The sequence below is a fragment of the Lactuca serriola genome, chromosome 7 (assembly GCF_051521515.1).
Source record: "Lactuca serriola cultivar US96UC23 chromosome 7, Lser_US96UC23_V15, whole genome shotgun sequence".
Lineage (NCBI taxonomy): Eukaryota > Viridiplantae > Streptophyta > Magnoliopsida > Asterales > Asteraceae > Lactuca > Lactuca serriola.
In genome coordinates this window covers 74,077,891-74,097,411 of record NC_136414.1, presented here as the reverse complement: position 1 = coordinate 74,097,411, position 19,521 = coordinate 74,077,891, and the positions used below count along the sequence as shown (strand labels likewise).

Below are 19,521 nucleotides of genomic sequence, written 5' to 3'. Positions count from 1 at the left end.
AAATCGAGGTAAAACGGGAGAGAGAGAGACGAGAAAATGAGCAAAGGAATAAGGCAGTCTCGCACCCTTTATATAGGGGCTGGATTCACAATTTACGCTGGACGTACATCCAGGTACGCTGGGCATAACCCGGGTAAGCCCGGTGACTCCCCCCCTTTGGATAATATCCGAATTGATATTTAAATTAAATACTTTAATTATTTAATAAACTTCAAAAATTCATATCTTCGTCATACGAGCTCCATTTTTGACGTTCTTTATATCTCCGCGTAGGTGAGACTACGATCTACAACTTTCGTTTAGACTCCGTCGGCTAATTTTTAATTTTATTTTTATTATATTATTTTAGTATGCCGGGACAAGAAATTTCCGTTATAAATTCATAACTTCTTCATCTAACGTGCGTTTTCGTCTGTCATTTTACCGTTGCACTACTATCAACAAGATATTCGATTCTCGTTTAGATTGTTTCGGCTAAAATCCGCTCGATCTCAAATCGAGTATTCGGGTTGCATACCGCTAAGTCGAAACTTAGAAAAATCATGACTTCCTCATATGAAGTTAGATTCGCACGTTCTTTTTATGCACGCTCATGGTTTAACGAACTCTACGACTTTTCTTTAGATTGCTAAGGCTGATTATCACTCTAACATAAATTCACTTTTTACGTCATTCAGCGTCGTGCCGGTTCTGTCGCGAAACTTCGACAGGTCATAACTTCTTTGTTATAACTCAGATTTTGGCGTTCTTTATATGTACATAATCCTTGTAACATATACTACAACTTAGTTAAGATTATTCCTTCAAAAGAATCTTCCATCAAAAAGTCATTTTTGACGCTTAACGTCTCTAAATTGACTAGCCCTAATCTACGGGCATTACATCATGCATAACAATACTTGGGTATTGGCTGATTTACCTCCTGGTTGCAAGGCATTAGGATGTAAATGGATCCTCAAAAGAAAAATGAAGGTGGATGGCACAATTGATAAGTATAAAGCCAAATTGGTTATCCAAGGCTTTAGACAAAAGGAAGGCATTGATTTTTTTGATACTTATGCTCCTGTTGCCAGAATTTCTACTATTAGATTATTATTAGCTCTTGTAGCTATACATAATCTTGTGATTTACCAATGGATGTGAATACTACATTCTTGAATGGTGACTTGGATGAGGAAATATACATGAAACAACCTGAAGGGTTTGTGATGCCTGGAAATGAACACAAAGTGTGCAAGTTAAAGAAATCATTATATGGTTTGAAACAAGCACCGAAACAATGGCATCAAAAGTTTGATGATGTGGTCTTGTCTAATGGTTTTGCATTAAACCAAGCTGACAAGTGTGTATATAGCAAATTTGATACTTTTGGTAATGGAGTCATGATTTGCTTATATATAGATGATATGTTGATTTTTGGTACTGATTTAGAAGAAGTTGATTAAACCAAGAAATTCTTATCATCTAGTTTTGATATGAAAAACATGGGGGAGGCTGAGGTAATTCTTGGTATAAGAATTAGAAAAGGAAACAATGGGATTTCAATTTCTCAATGTCATTATATTGAGAAGATATTGAAAAAGTTTAACTTTGAGACTTGTTCTCCTATTAGCACTCCTATAGATCCTAGTCTTAAGCTTCTACCTAATAAAGGATCTCCAGTGTCTCAACTAGAATACTCAAGGGCTATTGGTTGTCTAATGTATGCCATGACTAGTACTAGGCCTGGTATAGCATATGTTGTGGTAAGGCTTAGTAGATATACTAGTAATCCTAGTTCACATCATTGGCAAGCTGTGAGTAGAGTATTTAAGTACTTAAAAGGGACCATGAATTATGGTTTAACTTATAGTGGATATCCTTCTATTTTAGAAGGTTATTCCGATGCCAGCTGGATTAACAACTTAGAGGATCACTCCTCTACTAGTGGTTGGTGTTTATACTTGGAGAAGGTGCCATTTCTTGGGCATCTAAGAAACAGACTTGTATTATTAACTCAATCATGGAGTGTGAGTTTGTTGCTTTGTCTGCTACTGGTAAACAAGCTGAGTGGCTAAGGAATTTGATTTATGAAATTCCATTATGGCCCAAATCGATATCTACCATTTCTATTAGATGTGATAGTGTTGTAACCTTGGCTAAGGCTTATAGTCAAGTGTACAATGGAAAGTCTATACATTTAGGTGTTAGACATAGCATGATTCATGAGCTCATTATGACTGGTGTGATATCTGTGGAGTTTGTAAGAACTCAATTGAATTTGGCTGATCATCTAACCAAAGGGTTAGCAAGAAATCTTGTGCACAAGGCGGCTGTAGGGATGGGTTTAAAGTCCACTTAAATCTTTTATATTGAGATACACAATTCCCATTTAATGCAATATTAGATGCTGAATTCAATGTGGAAAGCTTGATATTTGAAGATTGGAACACATTTTGTTATCATCCCAAGGTATGTGTTCAGTACTGCAAGTTAAGGAGGTTGAAATTTTATTTCTTAATAGTTCTTTGAAAAATTGTATTTGCATGTGCAAGAACAAAAGAACAACCTATATAAGCATGAAGTTTAGCTGCTTCAAGAAGTTGGGACTTGACTTTGATATGCTTATTGAAGGATGTGACACAAGCTAGTAAAATATAGTGTCAAGTTAGAAGGTTGAGAATGTAAATTATTGTGTACATTATCTTCATGTATTCACTTAGAATATAAAGGGTTCAATCCTTAGTGACGCCCTAATATTCGAATATTGGGAATGAATAATATACTAATGTGAAATTCAATTGTCACGATATTTCATTTATGCATCAGTTTTGTTGGTGTTATGTTTCATTTTAAATTAATCAAGATTACACTTAAATGGGGGAGGTTTGTTGGTGATTTGTTATCATCAATGTTATTTAAGTGTAATGGAATTACTTTGTTGACTAAAAATGATCTTGATAAATATTAAACAAGTAAGGAAGGTGTGGAGTACACACTAGTTTAAGTTTGATCAAGTATCAAAGTATACTGTCATTTAGGGGCGAAGCCTCTTGAACAAACGGGGGTTTGGGGGCAGCGCCCCTGGGAGCGGGGTCCAAGGGGCGGCAGCCCCTGGCTGTATTAAAAATGCATCAGAAAATCCAAATTTTGAATATTTGACCCAGTTTTGACTTTACATTAATCCTTATAAAAAATCCAGATTTATAACAGTTTTGAAAGTTGAGAAAAACTATTATATGACAGTTTTGACAGTTTTTCAGACAAGGAAGGTTTATAACCAATTTTAGTCAGATTTCTGGTACTCACGAAATTACACCTTCTCATTCTCTCTTTCTTTCTCTTTGATTTTATCTAAGTCTTATCCAATTGAGGATTTAGGAGTACCACCCAAATACTTCTATTTGAAAGTGATTATCACGATTCTCAGATTTCCAAGTGCCACTAAACCATATTTCTAATAGCCTTTGGGGCAACGTTGTTCCTTATCTTTTGGCATAAAAGACCATGGATGATTGCTCCAATTTGTGTATTATCTTCCGTACCGATTGCGACTTTTGGTGTTCTTCAAATCCCCCTCATAGTTGATCTCTATCGGTCGACATATGGACACATATTTGGCAATCAAAAAACAAAAAATAACAAACTGAAGGCATATGACATACAATTTATTTTTGGTAAGTTAAACCAACATGCATCTTGGTATGACGCATCTAGGGTCCAACAATTATACATATTTTATGTTATTCTGAATACTGAGATTTAAGAACTGAATTCTAGTTTGATAATTAAAAGTATTTCATATATTACATGTCCCTTAAAGCTCTTGACGCTTTGATGAATAAGTGAATAATTTAAAGGAAACTAGTTGTTCAAGATGATAATTTATTAAGTGTCAGGTTGTATGTGTTTGGTTGGATGGAATGAAATGAATTAAGTAATTAAATGGATAAGGTAATTGAATGGATTATTGTCACATGATTTTCGTGTTTGGTTACTCAAATGGAATGCAAATAAGTCATTAATACTTTCTTAATTGGTACGGAAGTATGAAAATTCTAATAAATGGTATGAATTAATGGACATTGACAAAAATACCCTCATCACACAAAATGCATACCATTTAGAAAATTTTAACTTTATCCAGAAAAAACAATATTTACTATAAACCAGCTTCAAAAGGTTCATCATTTATTTTCTCTTTTTCTTTCTTCTTGATATATAATCATCGTCAAATTTACATATCATATGGCCAAAGTTGGCATTCCAATAGTAATGTTGAACAAGTTTTTGACTAGTACCAAAGATGTGTTCTTTGTGCTGGATATAAGTATCTCGTAACAAAGATTATTGGGTTTTTACGACATAAAGTTATATGCAAATTAAAGCTCAAACAATGGTCACAATAATGTTGAAATGTGTACTCCCAAGGTTAGTGTCTTTCCCTAACAAATGGTTGCCATGAACCATGTTCAGTTGCAGATTGCAATGGTAGTTTCTGAAAATCTTTTAGTTCAGGCATTTTATCAAACAATTAATATGCATCGATCTCAAATTAATATATATTAATGTTCAGCAGCACAACCCACAAAAATCAGTTTCATTGAACAAAGATCGTAATAAAAACTAAAATTATAAAACTTGTGATAAACATTTCTTTGGAAAAATTGCTACCCATCATAATACCTGAAATACGAAAAAGAAAACCAACAAAGCATATTTAGAAGTTAGAGAAACATAATTGTTTTGATAACAAGTGAATTGTATGTGTACCATGTGTCTTCATTTCTGCAAACCAACAAAGCATAACAGATTCCAATCCCTATTCTAATAAAAGAATAGTTTTAACCTCCTTTTTACACGTGTCATCATATTAGGCCTCCCAATTAATACATATTTTATTCTTTTTTTTTTCCATGTGTCACTTTATTATCTTAATTAATACATGTCACATGTCAACCTATTAATTCTCTATTTCAAATTTTAAAATTTTCACTTTAATTACAATAAATAATAACAATGGAATAAAAATTAAAATAAAATTAATATAAATTATAAGGTGATATAATTTTACATATTTATTTAAATTAACGATTATAATTGATTAATAATTTTGTATTCTAACTATTAAAGTTTAATTAATTTTGTAGCTGTGGTTTCACGGATGATAAACTAGTGATTTAATGTAGATGTTAAACACCACGCCCTCATCTCGGCATGCCTAGGTGGGAGGGTTAACGAGGCAATCGGTTGTAGATGAGTGAGAGTGTGTATTTTTTTGTTTTTTTTATCTTTTTTTAACACTTCCAAAAAAAATACTTCATTTTTCAAAATATAACCATTTTTTTTTTAAATTTCAAATTTAAACTATTCATCAACTACTATAAATACCAACAAACTTCTTTATTTTCCACCACCTTCAAACATTTTTCATTCATCTTTCCATAACTTCTTATTTTCCACCGCCTTCGAACCTTCTCCATCTCTCAAAATAATGTATTTTTGGACCACAGATAAAGAGATCATTTTGGCTCGTGCATGAGTCAATGTAAGTAAGAATCCAAATAGCAACTACCTCAGCAAATCCTATGAGGCCACAAATAGAATGTGACATAAATAACACTACTCCATCTAACTTAATAGGTTAAATTGTTATTCATGAAGGGTGAAATCCACAAATTTTCATTATTTTATATAAAAGAATTAAAAAAAAAGAATGGGGTACCTAAGATATAAAAAAAATCATGATTTTGAAGTATTGACATTCCTTATTAAAATGTGACATTCCATTCCAAAATGTGCTTTTTTCATTTCTTGTTAATTACTCATTGTAATCCCTTGATTATTAATACATATCAAACGGGGGCTTAAAGTTGTGGCATGGAAAATATTGTGTTTCGGGGAGATTTCTAGTCTTGGATCCACAATAGAAGCTTTCTCAATTTTTTTTTTCACAGAATAAAAAAGATTTGAAAAAACTTTAGGGACGGAACACGAGCACTAAACTTAGTGAGGGTGAAACTAAGTTAGGTTCGTTTATTAAAAAAAGGATTAATCAAACATAGTTGTTTAATAAATGCTATAATTAAGATGAATTGTATTGCCTTGAAAAAAATAACTAGGTCTTGAAATAACTGTTTAATTTGGAGACTTCGGAATTTTATGGTAAGAAATGCAATTACAAGAGTTTAGTTTTGCACCTCATTTTGGTAATGATGCTGATTTGAAGAGATCAAAGTATATTGGACATAAAAAGGTGGATTATAATTGTTGATATTTATTGTAAACTGTTTTTACTTAGTTATCAAGGTAACCATCTATTAGGAATGTTTCCTATTTAGAGGCTTTAGATATTGTTTACGATTCTTTATAAATCTATTATATAAAGTCATTATATTTCATATTCTATTCATTCCAACATCTTCTTTCTCTCTTCACCCTTAGAGACCTGTTAGCAACGTAGCCGTTAATAAGAGTGACGTTTTCATAGTGGTTTTTTCCTGGTTTCGGGTTTCTACTTTATATCGTGGTGTTTGTGTTGTTGTTTTATTACACTTTTCCATATTAATAGCTGATCTATTTTATAACAAGATGTACCAGAGAGTTCAAAGATCCAAATTTGTAGGTGATGGACGTTGGCCGTTTCAAGTTGATCGTGTTTCCTTGGGCGTTACGAGTTGATCGTTTTTTCTTGGCCAATTATTCTTTGGTTGGTCATTGACTTTGTTGGCCTTTTCGGGTGATCGAGTTATTTTGGGTTAAAATTATCTTGAGTTTCTTGGTCATTTCAAGGTGATTGAGTCCACGTTACGAATTGATGGAGTTTCTTGGCCGTTTTGAGTTGATCGATTTTCTTGGCTTTTTGGAGGTGATTGAGTTCTTTTGCTGTTGTCCTGTTCGACTATTACAAAACTTTTGAAAGAGAGTTTTCCATTGTCAATTTAATCTCTATACTATCTATTGATTCGATTGATTGTCTTGAACCCTTAACTGTTCTTTCTTAGCCGTTTGCATTACCCATTCTCGACTTTACAATACTTTGCTGGATTTTTCCATTCTTTTTGATCGTCTATTCTGCAATCATTAAAATAGCCACATCAAAGTTTTCGAGCCCATAATAGTAATAACAGCATACACAAATACAATCTTCCATCGTTTTCTTTTGGGGCCACACTACACCCATATTGTGTTCCTTTTTTTTTTTGCCACATTTGGTTTGTTTCTATCCCATTAATCGATTTGTTTGAAACATAAATCGATTTCCTTTTAAAACATTTAAATCAATTTTCACCTCTGATAAAATTGATGATTTCTGCCTTTATATATCAACTAGGTTATAACCCGTGGAAACCACGGTCGGTATATTTAAAATTTTTAGATAGATAAAAAAAATAATAAATGTCAAAAAAGGCCAAGATATTATCGATTGTAAGTAATTATGAATTAATTTGTTAAACAAAATAAACATCATAATGATATAAGGATATGATTTTGTATTTTCAAAATTTGAATTGAATTTGATTTGTTAACAAAAGTAGGAAAGAATAAAAATCATAGAAAATTGCCATGTGTCAAAAATACATTCTAAAAAACTGACACATGTCATTTTTAAGTTTCATTTATCAGAAAATGTAGATGTAGATTTCGATATTGATGAAATATGTGGAAAACCTCTATGTTAGGGTTACGTATATTCAGCAGTATATATATATATATATATATATATATATATATATATATATATATATATATATATATATATATATATATATATATATATATATATATATATATAAGATACATATTACACAAGGGCCCCTATACTATACAAAAGGAAATAAAACAACCAAAAAATATAATCTATTTAACACACCCCCGTAGTTTGAATCGGGGGATCCCTAATGTTGAAACTATCTCTAAAATTAAGAAATAACTGAGTAGGTAAGCCTTTTGTAAATATGTCTGCAAACTGATATGCTGATGGAACATGTAAAACACGCACATGACCAATCGCAACACGTTCCCTAACAAAATGTAAATCTATTTCCACATGCTTGGTTCTTTGGTGCTGAACAGGGTTAAATGCTAGATAAATGGCACTGACATTATCACAGAAGACAACAGTGGCACAAGAAAGCGGACATGATAACTCGAGGAGAAGATTACGAAGCCAAGCAGTTTCAGCAACTACATTGGCTACCCCCTGTACTCGGCTTCGACACTAGAGCGAGAGACTACATGTTGTCGTTTGGAAGACCAAGAAATTTGGTTATCTCCAAGATAAACACAGAACCCAGAAGTGGACCGGCGAGTAGTAGGACACCCGGCCCAATCAGCATCAGAGTAGGAAACCAAGCGATCAATGGCTGACAGACGGATATGAAGACCATGCGTTAACATACCTTGGAAATACCGTAAGATGCGTTTAAGGGCATGGAGATGCGGAGCGCGCGGGTCATGCATATAGAGGCAGACCTGCTGCACTACATACGCAATATCAGGACGAGTAAAAGTCAAATATTGCAAAGCTCCAACAAGACATTGATAGAGAGTGGGGTCAGATACTGGCTCGCCCCCCGCAACGAGCTTGCTTTTGGTGTCAGTCGAGGTACTACAGGGATTACACGTGGCCATATCAGCATGAGACAAAATCTCCTAAGTAAAGGCAGATTGGGATAAGAAAAGACCAGAGGGGCTGCGGGTGGCAGCAATACCAAGAAAGAAGGAGAGAGAACCGAGATCAGACATAGTAAATTCAGATGAAAGCTGAGAAATAACAGTGGATATGAGAGTGGAAGAGGAAGCAGTGAGAATTATGTCATCAACATAGAGAAGGAGGTAGATAGTCTCAGAACCGCGATGGAAAGTGAAAAGAGAGCTATTAGATCTACTGCTTAAAAAACCAAGAGTGGAGATATAGACTGCGAAGCGTTGGTACCACGCACGGGGGGCTTGTTCTAACCCATAGAGGGCTTTGCGAAGACGACATACGTGATCAGGCAATTTACTGTTTATATAGCCAGGGGCTAACACATGTAGACAGTCTCAAAAAAGATCACCGTGAAGGAAAGCATTTTTAACATCTAGTTGATGAATTGGCCAACTCTTGGAGACGGCGATACTGAGAACGGTACGGATGGTAGTTGGCTTGACAACAGGACTGAACGTGTCATCAAAGTCCAGTCCGGGCTGCTGAGAAATGCCTTGGGCAACAAGACGTCCTTTATAACGATCAAGACAACCTTGGCTATCAAATTTGTGACGATACAGCCAGCGACAGCCAACAATATTAGCAGAGAGAGGTTTAGGAACAAGATCCCATGTGTGATTGGAAAGAAGAGCGGACATCTCAGAGTCCATGGCAGCATGCCAGTGTGGGTCACACATGGCCTGAGTAGTGGATTGAGGGATGGGAGAGATGTCAGAGGTAGCGGCTAGATTGAATATTTGTTTCGGGCGAAGTGAGCCAGTGTGAGAACGAGTAACCATCCGATGACCAGAGGGAGGTTGAGGAGAAGATGATGTAATAAGTGAGGATGCAGAGGTATCATTGGTTGATGGTTGACCTTGGATGACCAGAGTTGAGGAGGCCGTGTGCGTGGGTTGAGGAGATGCGGATAGGAAAGATAGAGAGGGAGTTGACTCATCATAGTCGAATGAGTCATAATCAGATGGATAAGATGTAGGATGAAAGTCTGAGTAAGGAAAATGAGTTTCATCAAAGATGACATGATGAGATGGAATAACTTTTTGAGTGATGAGGTCTAAACACCGATAGCCACGATGGTCGGTGCAGGGGCCAAGGTACACACAAGCAGAAGAGCGGGTACCAGCTTATGAGGAGCAGTAGAAGAAGTATTGGGGTAGCAAAGACACCCAAAGATTCGTAGGTGATTATAAGAAGGAGTGATCCCAAATAGAATTTGAAATGGGGACTTGAACTGAAGAGTGGTGGTGGGAAGGAGGTTGAATGTGTGAGCGGATGATAACAAAGCTTCAGCCGAAAATTTAGGGGGAAGAGAGGCTTGAATCAACGAGGTACACATGATGTTATTAATAGTAGGAATGGTACGCTCAGCCTTTCCATCTTGTTGAGAGGTATATGGACAAGAGAATCGGATTTTGATGCCATGATTTTTAAAAAAATCCAAGAGTGGTTGATTATTAAATTCACGACCATTATCGCATTGAAAAAGTTGGATGTCAGTTTTAAATTGATTAATAACATAGGAACGAAAATTTTTAAAAACAGAAAAAACTTCGGATTTAGAGCGTAAAGGAAAACCCCATAAGAAATGCGAGAAATCATCCAAGAATAGAACATAATATTTAAAGCCACTAATGCTAGGGATAGGAGAAGTCAATAAATCAGAATGTATAAGTTCAAACACACGAGATGTTTTAGTACATGATGGAGAAAATGGTAAATGACAATGTTTTCCTTATTGGCAAGCATGACATAAAGATGAGTTCTGAATGGAACATGAAATGAAATTACGAGACTTAAGAAACTGAAAAATAGATTGTCCGGGATGACCAAGACAACGATGCCATGTCTCAAATGAAACAGCAACGTGAGCGGAATCAGAGACATGTGAGACAGATGAAGGAAGCACAGGATACAAATCATGATGATCGCTATTGCAACGTTGAAGAGAAGCACCTGTTTTAAGATTCTTCACAGTGAAACCAAAAGGATCAAACTCAACAGAAACAGAATTATCAATAGTAAAGCGACGAACGAAAATGAGGTTTTTAACAATTTTATCAGAGACAAGAACACTGTTTAAGGAAAGACTATTATTAGAGAAAGGAAAAGAGGTTTGACCGATACATTGAACGGGAATAACAACACCATTACCAACCATAATGAATTTAAAATTACATGGAATAAGGGAGTGCATTATACCTTGATTGAAAGTCATGTGCGAACTTGCTCCAGAATCCATGTAGTAATTGTTGTATCGAGGAGGTTGAACCGACATTGCTTGAAAAACAGAGGCGAGATCTGTGAATTGTTGGTGACCATTTTGCAAGGCAAGACCCCCAAATGCAGTGGGATTTTGCTGCTGAATAGGGTGCTGATGTGGACTAAACTTCTGAGAAAAAATGGGTTGTATTGGAGCCGGAGGTTGATGCAAGTGTTGACCAAAAAAAGGAGGCTGTTATCCAAAAAACGGAGGCTGCAGAGGCGGTTGGAGAGGGCTGAAATGGCTGCTGGGCAGTTGCTGTTGAGGCCCGAAGGATGCAGAACCAAAGCCAACAGCAAGTGGCTGCGTCTGAATGACACCAGGGGGCTGTCGTGAAATGGCAGTAGCAACAGCAACAGGAGGAGTTGGTCCGAGGAGACCTGATTGGTGGCTTGGGGCAGATCCGAGTGAAGAAGGAGTCCAAAGTAAGCATGATGTTGACCTTGAACGCCCGGTGTACCTGAAAGAGAATTAGAGCTAGCGGAAACATTAGAATTACCCCCTCCCTTGGGAGCAAATCGTCCATTACTTTTACCCCTATTAAATTTATTTTTCGATTTTCCATTAGTGGGTGCAGATGAGAATAGTGCAGCGGAAGATGTGAGTATAGCATCACCGGTTGGATCAATCGATTCTTCTCGTGATTCGTGGAGGAGTAGCATGTTCTTAGCCTCAAAGAATGAAGGGAAAGGCTTTGTATTAGTGATGATATCGACAATGCTATGATAGGATGGTGGTAGTTGACGGAGAATTTGCATTACGAGTTCTATCTCATCAAGTTTTGAATCACAATCTGCAAGTGCTTCAGCCAAATTCTGTAAAGAATGACAAAATTCTGTAATGGTGGAGGAACCTTTCTTGGTGTTTCGAAATTGCTCTTGAAGTTGGAGCATACCGGACATTTTGTTGTTGAGAAAGAATTCTTGCAGTTTGTCCCATAAGTCCTTTGCAGTGTAGTTGTCACTAGATATAATTTGTTGGAGGTTTGCATCACACGTAGAGTAAAACCAAGACTTTATTCGAGAGTCAATGGCTTCCCAGTCTTCATCATCATCATCTTTGGGAAGAGATTTGCCATTGATATATATGACCATACACTTTAGCACCCTTGCACATGTCTTGAAAAATACGTTTCCATAGCTTATACTTGGAACCATCAACAGAGAGTTTAAAACTGAACTGAGAATAGACATTAGTGAGAGCAAATACAAGTTGACTTGCTGTAGGAGCAGTAGGTGTGCTACAGGAGGCAGGTATGGACATGGAGACGATGGAAAATCAGAAAAATAAACTTAAATCAAGGCAGAAAATAATAAACAAAGTGCTGAACCGTAGGTAGAGATAAACAATGTATCGATAACGTAAGTTCTTTGATGAGAAGACATCAGAAGAGTAGCCACAATCGTGAAAGAGAAACTGGTCTTCACAGGCTGTAAGTAGTCCTGATACAGCAGCGGCAAACAGGAACACAAAGAAGGAGTGCAACAACCGATGAGAAAAGATGACACAGCTTCAGACCGGTTGTTGGAGCTTTGGCGGCTGGTTGAGATCGATGGCAGAAAACACACAAGTGAAGGCGCCGAAAAAAAATCACGATGTGCTGAGGATTGATGTGAGGCTCGATACCATGATGAAATATGTAGAAAACCTCTATGTTAGGGTTACGTATATTCAGTAGTATATATATAAGATACATATTACACAAGGGCCCCTATACCATACAAAAGGAAATAAAACAACCAAAAAATATAATCTATTTAACAGATATATTCATAATTGACTTTTTAGAGGTTATTTAAATCATTTGTTATGGCAAAAAAATATAAGATCTATTAATTTGAGATGCATATTAGTTTTTTGATAAAACGTTTGAACTATAAGATTTTCAGAAACTGCCATTGCCATCTGCAACTGAACATGATTCATGCTAACCATTTGTTAGGGAAAGACACTAATCCTTGGTAGTACATATTTCAACTTTATTGTGACCACTGTTTGAGCTTTTGCATACAACTTTATGCCCTAAAATAGAACCCTATAATCTCTGTTACGAGCTACTTACATCCAGCACAGAGAACGCATCTTTGGTACAAGCACAATGTTTATTATAGAAATGTTTTCAGTATTCATAAAATAAATTTCTTTGCTTGCACTAGACAAGTCAAAAATTTGTTCAACATTACTATTGGAATGTCAACATTAGCCATTCATTTGATTGTTTTTTTTTCTTTTCCAAGTGGGAGAGGATGGTAGCTTATCATATGTTGTAAGTTTGAGGATGATTATATATCAAGAAGAAAGCAAAGTAGCAATTGAATGACGAAGCTTTTGAAGCAGATCTCGTTTCTAGTAAATGTATCTATATTATTTTCCTAGATAATGTTGTTAAAATTTTGTAAATCATATGCATTTTGTGCTGAGGGTACTTTGTCAATGTCCATTAATTCATTCCATTTATTTGAATTTCCATACCTCGGTAGCAAACAACAAGTATTAATAACTTATTTGCATTCCATTTGAGTAACCAAACACCACAATCACATGATAATAATACATCCAATTACTTTATCCATTCGATTACTTAATTCATTTCATTCCATCCAACCAAACACACCCTCGACACTTAATAAGTTATCACCTTTAACAATTAGTTTCCATTAACTTATTCACTTATTCATCAATGTCTCAAGAGCTTGAAGGGACATGTAATATATGAAATACTTTTAATTATCAAACTAGAATTCAGTTCTTAAATCTCACTATTCAGAATAACATATTCAATGTATAACTGTTGGACCGTAGATGCGTCATTCCAAGATGCATGCCCGTTTCACTTTCCAAAAATAAGTTGTAAGTCATATGTCTTCAATTTGTTATTTTTTTGTTTTTGGATTGCCAAAGATGTGTCCATATGTCGACCGATAGAGATTTACTATGAGGGGGATTTGAAGAGCACCAAATGTCGCAATCGGGACCGAAGATAATAAACAAATTGGAGCAAGCATCCATGGTCTTTTATGAGAAAAGACAATGAACAACGTTGCCCCAAAGGCCACCATCATGGCTGTTGTAGATAGCATCAACGCACAAAGACCAATCATCAGTCGTCTTGGCAAAATGACTAGAAAATCTCTCTCATCAAAACTTCCTGTGAGGATTGACAAGAACATCAGTAATGCTGTGCTGGATGCAAATAGTGAGATTGAATCTGATACAGCAAAGATCGTGAAAGCTATTTCTTTTGTAAACACGGGGATGCCTGTTTCTTGATTGCTTCCACCTGGTACAGTAATGGCTGCCGCAAACACAATTGTGGTAATTAGTGCCGCAGTGATGCTGCATGATTCTGCTACGGCTTTCATCCACTTTTCTGCTTCCTTCACCATATTTTCGTGCTCCCTTCTGAACACCTTATCTGGTGTCTCTTTGAAAGTGTTCTCTTTTGTAGTGCAAGTGGGAAACACGAGCTTCTCAATTTCCTGTAAAATATAAAACAAAAAGTAAATTACTTCCTTCCCTAGCTACAATAATGGTAAAGAATTCATTTTGGATGTATATACCTGGCGCCAATGAAGCTCTTTTTGTAGCTGTAATGCTGGGCCTCTTCTATGTCTGAGTTTCTGAAAAGGAGGTAATCTTCCAACCAAGTGCAACATATTGTTCTTAGAAGAATCTTCGATCATTCTGTAAACACTCTTACGCTCCCCAATGGTATAGATAAGGTTGTAGACTTTTTCTGAACGGTGTATAACTGCTAACTGTATAACGTCATACCCACTCTCATCTTTATATCGAACTGCTTTAGGAGATCTCATTAAAATCTCATCAACAACCTCATAAATGTTTTGACGTGCAGCCTCAAGAACAACTCTATGATACAGAGGATGAGCATCAGGGAATTCCAACTTCTCTATTTCATCACATACCAATTTTAGAACTTCTTTTGCTGCTTTCTGTTCCTTCATTTTCTTCTCGATACGCTTAATTGGTGGAACTGATAGTTGGGAAATAATTGGTTCAAAACAATCATCAAACTTGTATTATATAGAATTAGTTAATTATAGTTTAAACGCAACTGATACAAATTGAGTCTTTATATACCTACTCTCGTTGCAACCTTCCAGAAGAGGAAATAAAAAACAAAGAACGGAAAATAAAGCATCAATATGAGTAGGCGAATCATGTAATAAATCCAACGAAGCATGGCTAATGGACCTGCATAAGCAGAAAACATTCATTTGTGATGTCAACTATGTGATAAATTCTGGGGTTGTATTTACAGGTTATATATCAGTAGCTCACATCTCAATGTGAAGTATAGTAGCAGTTGTCTACTACCAAAGATCACGTCATCATGTACATCTTCTATTATACACATCATGTCTTTGCAGTAGTATACTAATACTTTAAACGAGTCCCTGGCTCTCATGACTATCCTTTCACAAATATCACCCATATCTGAAAGAAAAAATTAAACCATAATAAAAGAAGAATAACAAAGAGATTATATATCTCTAGTATATTAGAAACTTACTTGGATATATAAGCATTTCCCAGTAATCCAGCCCCATCGGAAAAGTTCTAGTTATTGCCAGAAGTATATTATCATTTTCCACAACAAATTCAGGAGACTTCTTGACTAACTGTGTTGCTAAGTCTACAAGCATATTTTAAAAACTGTGAATATTTAAAGTAGTAAATCTTTGAAACATGGTATTTCTGTCGGCTACGCACCATATTGCTTTGCAGTAACAGCATTAACAAGAAGGTTAACGCCTACTTTTACACCAGGGCTAACAGAATCCTCTAAAGGAAAAAACTTTTTCTTGGATTTTCCATCGACATCATTCGCAGCGTTCAACAAATATTCTATGGTGTCAAGATGCATATTTTCATAAGCTTTGTCCAAAGGTATTTCACCTTTATGGTCTGGAATTTCCAACAATCTTCTGTTTTTTTTTACCAAGAGCAATGCTGCTTTTGTGTTGCCAACGATTGCAGCTATGTGCAGGGCTGTGTTTCCATCAAAATTTCTCATTATCAGTAAGTTTACTTCGTCTGTATACTCTAATATATTTCTGAGTATACGGTTACGACGTAATCCAACCGCTATATGAAGCATGGTGTTCCCATCACTGTCTATGTGCTCTGTGTCTGCGCCTTTACCCGATGATAGTTTGGACTCTACTTCCCTCCAATTTCCTTCCGCAATAGCTTGACGCAACTTCATGTTGCGTATGATCTTGTTTTTTCCTTTTCGTTTTATGTCTTCATCGAGTGTTTGTATTTCGGATGAAATTGTGATATTCTCTTCTGATGAAACTTTATCTCCGATCTGTTTCTGCTTCCTTTTTCGATTCAGCTGAATCCATTTTAAAATTTCATTTAAATGACTATGCAACCATAACCCTTATATATATATATATATATATATATATATATATATATATATATATATATATATATATATATATATATATATATATATATATATTATAAAGCATACATAACTAAAGTCTTAAATACAACTAAATAAGCTTGATGTACAACAATCTATAACACAATATCTTAAATTAAGAGGTATAAGTTTTTATGCAGAAGGTACTATCACTTGAATGTCACACGGATCGTTCTTAGATGTATTGAAAAACATGGACTAATTCACCTATTCTGACCAATGGCAGCTAATCACACGGATCACTATAACTAATCAAAAAGGTTAAAAACACTATTTATACATATGTACACACTTAGAAGCCAAAAATACCACCCATTTAACACGAAGAAACACACGTACATTACATACCACCTTTATATTCATGTAAAAAACTCTATTTCCACAACCTCCCATTTCACACTTAGACACATACGTTATCTCTCTTTATAGACGATATCTCTATCGTATCTCTCGCTCTCTCTAACAAACACTAACTTCAGTTTCCCTAAAAAGAACCATCGCCACCATCAACATGAAGGCACCACCGCCGCCGCTACAGATCACTACCAGCCCCGCCGGTGCAAGACACTACTACCGAACCGTCGTTTCTACTAAATGCCAACAACATTCCCACCTTTAAACACCATTACTCTCTCTCTCTCTCTCTCTCTCTCTCTCTCAGAAAAACCTCCACCACCGAGGTATCTCTTTCTGGTTTACGATCAAAGAAATGTAAATACTTCACGGTTTCAATTTCCTTTTATTTTTCTTGGATAGTACAGATCCGGATCCGTGTATTTTCTAATTCTCCTCGATGTTTTAGATCTTGGTGCGTGTACTTTGTAGATTTGTATATATGTTTTAGATCTTATTTTGTGTTATAGATTTTTGCTTGTTAAAAGAAAAATGGTATGGAGGTTTCAGATTTGTAATATACCTCTTGATTATTACCTTTAATGTCATCTGTTCTGAGAATATGAAGTGGGTAACTGTAAAAAATATTTTAAAATTTTTATTGGTTATTTTTATTGTGGTTTTCGTTACTTTCATGTTACAGATCTATGTGTTTATTTTCTACGAAACTATTATAGCTCTCCATGTTTATATTCTCAATCATTAATCATTTTTTGGTAGTTTGCTTCAAGAATTGTTGTATATTATTTAGAATAATAAAATCATTTTTTATTTTGATTTTTGTCACTTTCATGTTACAGATCTTTGTTCGTGTTATTTATTTCATTTTTTTTCTTTAGTTGCAACGGGTATTTGGTTGGCCAAAGAAATATTAATATTCTTAAGGCATATTTATGGTTATATGTTACAATAATAGTATATATATATATATATATATATATATATATATATATATATATATATATATATATATATATATATATATATATATATATATATATATATATATCATAATATTTTGAATTTTGAAATAACAAATAAATTGAAGGGTAATAGCCAAATTCAGTCAACAAGCATGATGTCGACTATCAAAAGGATCATGACATGTTTCCCTTACTCCTGTCACATGAGTTTTACAATTTCATACTCAATATAAACATTTTTGTTCAATTTTATTTTTTTAAAAGTAAGTGGCGTGTAATAAAAATATGTTTTAAATATGAAATAGATTTCACTATATTATACTAAATATAACGATTCTATCACTTATATTTTTTATTATAGTATCTTCTATTTTACAACGTAAAAAATATGTAAATAATAACAATAACCTATAGTTTCATTTTTAGTAAATGATTATGTTGTATATAGTTATGCATGATGTTAAAAATCTTCAAGGAGAAAAAAATATTAAAAAAAACTTATAATTTAAACAACAACCTGCATAATGAATAATAATATTGGTTATCATAAAATTAAAAATGTTTTTGGTATAATAAAATTAACTTTTTTTTGGTATAATAAAATTATAAATTCCATAAATGTTTGTTTTATGACATGGACATTTATTAAATATAAGTTTACACAATTAGTATCTAACATATATTAAAATAGAGGTAGTATCAAAGTTTTTTAAAGAGCTTTGCAAGGGAAATGACACCAAAACTACCAAGTTCATTCATTTTCATAAATTATAAAAACATACCCAACAAAAAGAAAGACCATTTTTGAATTTATATGCATTCGATCATTATACTTAAAACATATATCCAAACAAATACCGAATATATGTGTGTATATATGTAATATAAATTTGACAAATAATCGTGTTTATGTTTTTAAACAAAAAGTATACTTCACTTTTATTTTTAAAGCAAAACAAAATATATTATAATTTTAACAAAAAGAACAACGTTATTATATTTTTGAACAACAAATACATCTATTTTTAACTCAAAACAAAAACACACTTATAATTATAAACCAACACTTATAATTCTAAACCAAAAAAACAATTTTATATTTAACCCACAATAGCTATATATTTTTATAACCCAAAAGTATCGCCATATTTTATATATAGCTAAAGACAACAACATATATTATTGATATATTATAATGGTAAATGACATTTGTTCGTTGCATTACATTTTTTTTGAAATATGTTATGTTTTAGAAAAAAACAACTAATTGGAATCATTCAATATACCCTTAATAAATAATCGTAAAGTAAAAACTAAATCATTAGATTACACTGTAAAAAAACAATTCGGCCCATGGGGACACGCACCAACATAAAAGCTATTTGTCGAAAAAAACTATAGGAGACATAACAGTTTGCCAAAAGGTTGAAATTAATGAACTATCTAATGTGAAAGTGAAACTAATCGCCAAACTGAAAATATCCACCGAAAAAAATATTCGGCACGTACTATTATATATATATATATATATATATATATATATATATATATATATATATATATATATATATATATATATATATATATATATATATATATATATATATATATATATATGCAGTGATAATTATTGGATTTGTTTAGCAGATATATCGAAAGGTACCAAAGGTTCTTCATAAACTGGAATTGCGGTTGTATCATAGAATGATTTCAGTTTCTCCCAGACATCTTTGGCACAATCAAAATCAACAACGGTGCCAAGGAGCTCTTCGCTAATTGAAGCCAAGATCCAACCTTT

At 34.1% G+C, this 19,521-nt stretch overlaps 2 protein-coding genes across 2 annotated transcripts; both read right to left on the bottom strand.

The window, feature by feature from the left end:
* Positions 1 to 11,144: 11,144 nt before the first annotated feature.
* On the bottom strand, positions 11,145 to 12,043 carry LOC145064102 (uncharacterized). Its single transcript, XM_079011616.1, has 2 exons — positions 11,410 to 12,043; positions 11,145 to 11,329 (listed from the first exon to the last, which is right to left on the bottom strand). Exons 1-2 carry the CDS (start codon positions 12,041 to 12,043, stop codon positions 11,145 to 11,147), a joined length of 819 nt encoding a protein of 272 aa, XP_078867742.1.
* Positions 12,044 to 13,562: 1,519 nt separating this feature from the next.
* Positions 13,563 to 18,525, bottom strand: LOC145064100 (uncharacterized). The gene is made up of 8 exons (XM_079011615.1): positions 18,506 to 18,525; positions 17,324 to 17,375; positions 15,684 to 16,311; positions 15,484 to 15,606; positions 15,252 to 15,407; positions 15,051 to 15,164; positions 14,510 to 14,943; positions 13,563 to 14,428 (listed from the first exon to the last, which is right to left on the bottom strand). The coding sequence occupies exons 1-8, from the start codon at positions 18,523 to 18,525 to the stop codon at positions 13,823 to 13,825; spliced, it is 2,133 nt and encodes a 710-aa protein (XP_078867741.1). The 3' UTR covers positions 13,563 to 13,822.
* Between the last annotated feature and the right edge of the window lie 996 nt (positions 18,526 to 19,521).